The sequence below is a fragment of the Nanorana parkeri genome, unplaced genomic scaffold (assembly GCF_000935625.1).
Source record: "Nanorana parkeri isolate BGI_ZX_2015 unplaced genomic scaffold, ASM93562v1 scaffold1117, whole genome shotgun sequence".
NCBI classification, from domain to species: Eukaryota; Metazoa; Chordata; class Amphibia; order Anura; family Dicroglossidae; genus Nanorana; species Nanorana parkeri.
In genome coordinates, this window is record NW_017307385.1 from 144,185 (window position 1) to 153,260 (window position 9,076).

General features: G+C 47.8%; 1 protein-coding gene across 1 annotated transcript; it reads left to right on the forward strand.

Annotated features, from left to right (window-relative positions):
- Nucleotides 1-6,138: 6,138 nt before the first annotated feature.
- On the forward strand, nt 6,139-6,579 carry LOC108796450 (RNA-directed DNA polymerase homolog). Its single transcript, XM_018567931.1, has one exon. The coding sequence runs from the start codon at nt 6,139-6,141 to the stop codon at nt 6,577-6,579; it is 441 nt and encodes a 146-aa protein (XP_018423433.1).
- Nucleotides 6,580-9,076: the final 2,497 nt, after the last annotated feature.

Sequence of the window (9,076 nt, forward strand, 5' to 3'; positions counted from 1 at the left end):
ATATATATATATTAAGAACAATGATTAAAGGGTATTTGTTTTGCTTATAGGGCGTACAATCCCCTGTGACAGGTCCTCTTTATGGAGACATCAGAGGTCTTTCAGACCCGTAATGTCACCTAGGGACCCAATAGAAGCTGATAAAGGGGAGATCTGCATCACCAGCTTCTTCTTCTGGCTCTAGGAGCCAGAGAATGTGCACAGTGACACTGGAAGTGATGTAATGCACATCCCTTCCGGGTCTAGTGATCGGAGGAGAGTTCAGCGTCTGGAAGCCTGCTGATCTCCCTCCAATCTGTCAAGGGAGACCCGCTGTGCCAGTCCTGGGCTCACACAGGGACAGTGGAGCCCCAGAAGCCGATGGCGGCACACACATGCTGCAGCACTGCACAAGTGATCCAGCACCTGTAATGCACATCACTGCAGCAGTGTTCTTGGTATAACCACTTCCAGCGGATGACGTACATTTACTTGAACCCGCTGGAAGTGGTTAAGCATTACTACAATATGTCAGTATAGCTGGTCAATATATTGCCATCTTGTGGGCATTTTGGTTATTGCACCATGTTCTTCTGCATTCCCTCCCCTTGTGTTTTATGTACTGCCCTTCTTCTCAGAGCTGCCCTTATGGCATTTTAATGGTTGCTTGTGTCATGAACACATGTTAATCTGTTTTGCATGGGGAGAAACATTACCATGTTTTGTCCTGCAAATACCGTCTGTTCAATCATCTGCTGTATCCTGTTGTCCGCTGTAACCTGCTGCATCAATAAAGACCTTCACGGATGAAAAGGTATTTGGTGAGTTCAGCTATCTGATAAGGATTGTCAGCGGTGATTATATCTGCTTATACAGGCCAGGCATAGACGTCTCAGCAAGGGATAAAATCGCTAATACAACAAATCGGAGTCAGAACAGTGGAAACATCATAGAATTCCGACAGCCTGCTGTGTATATGTGAGTGCCTAATCTGCAATCAAGCTCAGTGCCATCTTGTGAAAGCACATGGTCGCACAAGCTTACTGCACTTCACCTGTGAATTTTTCTCTACAATGAACTGTGTTACCGCCCCTGTCTAAGCTGCTGTTTGTCTTCTTAAAGAGACAGTAACCATTTTTAGCAAAAACCAGAAAAATGTCTAGACAAGGCTCTGAGCACTCCATTATTGCGGAACAAATGCAGATACATCATGCTTCTGACCACACAGATGTACAGGGTGTAAAACCCAAAAGCACAATAAAACCAACACAGAAACTCAGAGAAAACTATGAAAGCACTAGAGAGGAGTTCTCCAGCCATCTGTCAGACCTATGGCACAAAACTTCACACTGCATGTCAGTTTTGCCACACTTTAATGATCAACCAGCTGAATTAAGAGACTCCTATAGATCACCTATCTGCAGCTTATGAACGTTACCGTCGGCTGTCTGCAAAATACACAGCTTTCTTAAAGGACTCTTCAGCAGAACTAACCAAGACTGATGCACTAAACCAACAAAGAAATCTATTAGTGCAAGATGCTAAGGAAAAGGCAGAACTCTGCATTGCCTATCTGCAGGAGACCAGATCACATAAATCCACATCAACTACACATCAACTAAGCTCACAGTACGTTCTTTTAGATCCTCTTGTTCCAGAAGTTCAACATTAAGTGACAAGTTAATGAAGGCCCGCACATGTCTGGAAGCAAATAAAGTGAGAAGCTTCTTTGCTAGAAAAGAAGCAGAAATGGCAGCTTGTCAAGCAGAGGCTGAATCCCAAATAAAGAAATTGCAAATGGAAAGGGAGGAAGCAGTTGCCCTAGCAAGGCTGAAAGTTCTCTAACAAGCAATGGAACAAAGTGCTAATTCAGACTGCTCTATTCCAGCAGAGCTGGAAGACCCAGTTTAATGCACCAGTGAATATGTGCTAAAGCATAATGTTTGCAATGATACAGAACCATCTCCTGTACCTCCTAACACTGTTCTGACTCAACACAGAGACACCAAAGTTCGAAATGCCTGAGTCTCTTCAAATCCACAACACAAGTGCATTTATACCACAAACCACATCACGTTCTGCCAGAACAAGGTGACTCCCAGAGACAAGTCACAGTTTGAGCTACTGCCAGCAGAACCCTTCGAGACTAAACCACAGCTAAACGCTCTTGCAATGTTATTTTATCCTGATATACCTCACCCTTCTTGACTAGAGAACTGTCATGCCCTAGGGGTTCCACCAGTTACTTTGGCACCAAAGAGATTAGAGATCAGACCTGTCTGACTTCGCCAGATATAGGATTCACAACAAGCTCATAAACATTAGACTCTCAAGGTTCGATGACTGTCCAGAGAACTACAGGGCCCGTAGATCAACCTTCAAGGCTGCTATTGTTGATCTCAACCTTATGGCCAAGGAGGAACTTGATTTGCTCCTAAAGAGGCTGGGGCCAGAATCTGCAGATCATGTTAAAAGACTGAGCGCAGTACATGTTGACTACCCATATGCAGGTCTTGTTGCTGCAAGGGCAAGAGATGAGCAAACTTATGGTAGCTCTGAAGCCATAGAAAGTGCTTTATTCAAGAGACTGCAAACCTTTCCAAAAATAGGTAACAAAAATCATCGCAAGCTCCAAGAACTAAGTAACCTCCTCATGGAGCTAGAGTTGGCAAAGACAGACCCATGTCTACCTGGACTAAGCTTCTTGGACAAAGCTCATGATGTGAATCCAGTGTTGTCTAAACTGCCATACGGCCCGCAAGAGAAATGGGCGCAACAAGGCTCAAAATACAAAAAAGACTATAGTGTATCTTTTCCTCCATTCTCATACTTTTGCAGGTTCATCAGTGATCAAGCCTGCATGAGAAATGATCCAAGCATCAGCTTCACTGAACCCAATTTGCCTGCTTCATCATCAAGGTATGATTAAACAGCAGCTAAACTTAGAGACTTAAATAGAGCAGTATCTGTTAAAAGACAGAAATCCCATCTACCATATCTTCTACTGATACAAGTGTTTCGGGTGATAGAGATAAAGACCCTAATCGTCAGTGCCCTATTCACAAGAAAACTCACTCTCTTAAGAAATGTCCTGGGCTTAGGACAATTACTTTACAAGAGCGCAGAGAGATTCTCCAGAAACCTGGAATATATTATAGGTGCTGTGCTTCCTATTATCATTTTGCTAAAAACTATAAAGTTGTCATCAAGTGCACAGAATGCAGTAGTGACATACATGTTACAGCTATGCATCCTTCTCCACTTCCAGACAACCCAGAGCAGCCACCTACATCCAGACCTGCCTCAAATCATGGCGGGGACCACCAAAAGCCATGCTCCAGTCACAAATGTTTCTTTCATGTACAGAAGTCTGGGGCGAAAGCTTAAATCACAAATGCTGTACCAAGGCATGCCTAGTCAAGATATATCCAAAGGGTCAACCTGAGAAAGCTACCAGGATGTATGCCATAATAGATGAACAGAGCAACAGATCCCTGGTAAAACCCAAATTCTTTGAGATCTTTACCATAAATGGACATGCAACACCATATACTCTCAACACCTGTTCTAGTCGTGTAGAGACCTTTGGAAGAAGGGCCGAAGAGTTAATGGTCTCCCATATCAAAAGGAAAGAAGGGCATACCCTTGCCAACATTAGTTGAGTGTGACCAGATACCAGACAATAGGGAAGAAATTCCTACTCGAGAAGTTGCATATCACCATCCCCACTTAAGGCTTAACAAGATTCCTGCAATGAACAAGAATGAAGAAATCTTAGTCTTGCTGGGAAGAGACATTCTTAGAGTACATAAATTGGCTTTATGAAAAGGATCTTTGACAATGATCATGCAGAGCCAGCTCCACCTCTGCAAGAACATGACGAGTGTTGGTATCTGCCTTTCTTCGGAGTGTATCATTCACGTGAACCAAAACAAATCAGGGTGGTAGGTAGTAATGCTCCAGTGCCAAGCATCAAGGCGTATACCTGAATGATGTTCTTCTCACTGGCCCTAACCTAACCAACAACCTTGTAGGTGTACTCATGAGGTTCAGAAGAGAGCCAGTTGCCATAACTGCTGACATTGAACAAATATGTCATTGCTTTATTATACGAGAAGACCATAGGAACTTCCTAAGGTTTCTGTGGTGCGGTGACAACTACATAAACAATTAAATTATTGAATACTGCATGAAAGTGCATGTCTTCGGAAATAGTCCCTCACCAGACAGGCCTGGAACAGTGTGATGATTCCCCTCGGGGCCAGGCCACCTCGGTCCTGCCGACTTCTGCGATGGCCACTCCGCATTCCATGGTGGAATGTGGAAGCCGCTCGACTTCCTGATTGTGAGGCGAGCAGCTTGCGTTCCACGGTGGAACCCGGAAGTCGCTCGTTCCGGCCGGCGGCTCCTCCCTCACCCTTGGGCTATTTAAAGCCCCAGCTGAGGCAGCATGGCGTTCTACAATTGGAGTCAGAACGCCTGCTGCCTCCTGAACCAAGCCTGTCTGGACCCCCACACCCAATGTGAAAGACCACCTATGCACTTGGACTTAACCTCTGCTATAGCGCTGCTCTGCACCAGCTCCAACCGCAAGTATCGCTCCAGTTGGAGCCTAATACAGACTGTCAGCACTCCTGTATACCTGTGTCAAGACTGGGCGCATAGACTAGCCTCATAGTATTGGGAATTCCTGCTTGCTTAACTATACATCAGTAGAACCTTATTACTGCAACTATATGCTAGTTCACCTTTGACTTTTCTGTTACTAAGCGTGAGATGCTATGAAGTAAATAGCCCAACTTTATATTTCTGTTGCTACTGGCTGTGATGCAAGAGTCTCAAACTCCCCTTTTAAGACTGGGAGTGACGCCTGAGACTCAAGCCTGAGAAGCCAATTATCCACACCACCAGTAGATCCCCTCCGCAGTTGAGTTCCGCTCCGAACATATACAGTAGGCGTGACAGAATTGTAGAACCCCCTTCTTTGAAAAAGAAGGAAATGGATCCAGCGGAGCTGACGAAACATCTTGTTACTTTATCCCAGAGGGAGGAGACTTTGACCACCTCCATGCAGGACCTCCAAGTTGAGAACCAGAGGTTGCGCACCTTAGTTCACCAAAATGCAGACGCAGCACGGGGTCGCAAGGGTCCTGAACCCAAAGTTTGCGCTCCGGAACCGTTTTCAGGGGATAGGAAGGACTTCCGTCAGTTTATAAGTTCCTGTAGATTATTATTTGACCTACGCCCCCGAACCTACCACAACAACCGCATAAAGGTCGACGTCTCTGGGAAAGAAAGGCAGAAAAGGTCTACAGCAACACCACACCATTTAGGAGATCCCGATCACCACAGAAGGAGGAGCCTATGGAGGCTGGAGCCATGAGGGGACCTCTCTCTTCAACCGAAAAGAATAGAAGACATTCTCTCAAACTGTGCCTCTACTGCGCATCACCCGATCATACAGTAGCCACGTGTCCACTCGTAAAGAGGAAGACCGAAGGTAATGTCTCTCTCTCTCTCACATTTGCAAACTTACTCCCAGTCTTCTCCAACATAACCCTTACCTCTACGTTTCTCTCACCCTACAGTGGGATCAAGAGAGGATCATCGTTGAGGCGATGGTGGATACCGGGGCCTGCGGTAATTTCATAGACCAAACCCTTGTACAGCGGAATAAAATACCACATGTGTTTAAAGCATAAACTGTTGTCAGTAAGTTTCATTGACGGGTCTACTTCCCCATCTGGCCCAATAACGTCCCACACTCAGCCACTGTTGGTGACCTATGGGGAGGGGCATACCGAATACCTCGTGTTCGATGTGATTCCTTCTCCGATATTCCCCATAGGATTGGGTCTGCCCTGGGTGACTCTTCACCATCCCACTATACTATGGTCAGAGAGAACAGTCCGGTTACGGTCTCCATACTGTACAGAAACGTGTTACCCCGTCTCACCCGTTATGTTAAGTACTTCAGAGAGCCTACCACCTTTTTATCTCCTCGAATTCTCTGATGTATTTAGCAAACAGTTGGCAGAGACACTGCCGCCTCATAGGCCCTACGACTGCCCCATCGAGCTAGTCCCAGGCAGTCCCATTCCTTCTGGACGGGTTTACCCCTCTCACAACCAGAAATAGCACACCTAAAGACCTACTTGGATGACAACCTCAAGAAAGGGTTCATCAGGCCATCCACCTCCCCTGCAAGCGCAGGGATGTTCTTTTGTGAAGAATAAAGATGGTGCCCTGCGACCCATAATCGACTACCGGGGGCTCAACAAGATAACCGTTAAAAACCGGTACCCACTACCTCTTCTCCCCGAACTCATTGAGAGGTTACAGACTGCCCGAATCTACACCAAACTGGATCTCCGAGGAGCATACAATCCAATACGGATTCGGGCAGGGGACGAGTGGAAAACCACGTTCAAGACTAGGTATGGTCTTTTTGAGTACACTGTGATGCCTTTTGGGTTGTGTAATGCACCTGCCACTTTCCAACATTTCGTGAATGACATCTTCAGGGACCTGCTAGACATCTGTGTCATCATATACCTGGATGACATCCTGGTGTACTCAAACAGCCCATTAGAGCATTGAAAACACGTCCGATGGGTTCTGGCACGCCTCCGGGCCCACTCATTGTAAGTCAAGCTGGAGAAATGTGTTTTCGAACAGTCAGCTATCTCGTTCCTCGGATATGGTATCGCCCCCGATGGCACATATCCTATCGTCCTGGATCAAGAAACGGGAAGGCGGATTCTCTTTCCCGCATAACTGAGGAGGGGGCAGACCCCGACCAGCCTACCTTCCTGATTCCCCCTGAACGATTCGTAGGACTTACCACTCAGTTCACACAGCTGCTAAAAAAACAAGCTGTCCACCGGGGACTCCTCTCTTCCCTCTGGACTCTCTCAAGGCTATGATGGGCTGTTTTTCAAAGGAGACAGGTTATACATACTACCCACGATACAAACTTCGTTGATCCGCCTCTTACATGATAATCCTCTAGCCGGGCACCCTGGAGTTTCTAAAACTATAGATCTAGTCAAGAGAAGTTTCTGGTGGCCAGGCATGACAAAAACCATCTACACGTACGTGGTCACCTGTGACATCTGCACTGCTACTAAACACCAGCGTCGACCTCCTTATGGACTGTTGACATCTCTGGCCATACCAAAACGACCGTGGGAGGCCATCTCCATCGATTTTATTGGGGACCTACCCAATTCAGGGGGGTGCAATACCATCATGGTCACAGTCGACCGGTTGACAAAAATGGCCCATTTCTCTCCCTTGCAGAAACTGCCTACCTCAAAAGAGACGGCTCACGCCTTCGTTAGCCAGATCCTCAGATTACACGGCCTACCTACCAAGATCGTATCCGATCGGGGGAGCCAGTTCGTGTCCAAGTTCTGGAAAACGCTATGCGAGACGCTCCAGATAGATCACAGGATGTCAACTGCCTACCCTCCTCAGACCAATGGTCAGACCGAAAGAACAAACCAATGTTTGCACCCATCTCCAAGATGACTGGTATGACCTCCCACTCGCTGAATTTGCCCACAATAACACCACCAACTCTTCCTCTCAACATACCCCTTTTCTACGCCAATTACGGATTTCACCCAAACCGTCTACCATCACTCAGTACAGGATTACCTGACATCTCTGGAGAAAACCTCCGAATGCTTACAGACTAATCTGAAGGCTGCCCAGGACAGGCAGAAAGGGTTTTACGACACGCGCAGGACTAACCCTCCTACCTACCAAGTGGGCGACAAAGTCTGGCTGTCCACAAGAAACCTACGTGTCAACGTACCCTCGTGCAAGCTGGGCCGACAGTTCGTTGGGCCTTTCCCCATTGAGAAAGTCTTGAACCCAAATGCAGTTCGACTCATCCTTCCCCCAGACTGGCGAGTTCATCCAACCTCCCCCCGCTACTCCTGTCGAGGTACAGGGCGAGACCGAGTACGAGGTCGAGAGGATACTGGATTCCCGAAAGCGGGGTTCTTCCCTCCAGTACCTCATACGATGGAAGGGTTATGGTCCATCTGATGACTCCTGGGAGGACTCTCTAGATGTGCATGCCCCCCGACTGACCGGGGCTTTCCATCGTAGATATCCTGATCGACCCGCTCCTGCTAGGAACTCCGGGGGTGTTCCCTTTTTTGGGGGGGGGGTACTGTGATGATTCCCCTCGGGGCCAGGCCGCCTCGCTCCTGCCGGAAGCACCAGCTCTAACCGCAAGTATCGCTCCAGTTGGAGCCTAATACAGACTGTCAGCACTCCTGTATACCTGTGTCAAGACTGGGCGCATAGACTAGCCTCATAGTATTGGGAATTCCTGCTTGCTTAACTATACATCAGTAGAACCTTATTACTGCAACTATATGCTAGTTCAGCTTTGACTTTTCTGTTACTAAGTGTGGGATGCTATGAAGTAAATAGCCCGACTTATATTTCTGTTGCTACCGGCTGTGATGCAAGAGTCTCAAACTCCCCTTTAAGACTGGGAGTGACGCCTGAGACTCAAGCCTGAGAAGCCAATTATCCACACCGCCAGTAGATCCCCTCCGCAGTTGCGTTCTGCTCCGAACATATACAGTAGGCGTAACAAACAGCAGACGGAGGCGTCTGTGGAAGGCCTACATGACAGGGGTTTCCAGATCCAGACTGAGTCAGCAGTGTGGAAGTAGCGTCCCTCTTGGCTTTCTCACCTTCTGCTCCTGTCGGATCGAAAACATGAGTGATTTAGAAGACATGCTGTCTCAGATTAGGGCAGCAGCCCTAATCTAATGGTTCTCCCTGGCTGCAGGAACAGCTCGATAGGATGCAGGTGTCTATTCCTGTGAGTACTGCCCTTCCCAGGGCTACACATGATAGGAGGGGTCACCTTCTTGAGCGCCTCAGCCCTTCTGCCACCCACAGGGTCCAGCGCCGCTCAGGGAGCCCCAGTCGGGATCCTTCGGCCAGCTAAGCGCCGCCCTACCTCTGCTGTCGCTGCTGCCGGAAGGAATCCCCGTCCTCGGCGGGACCCGCGGGGATAGAGGCGATTTGTCAGTGCCTCCTCTGTCTCTGCCCCCCCCCCTCCTGC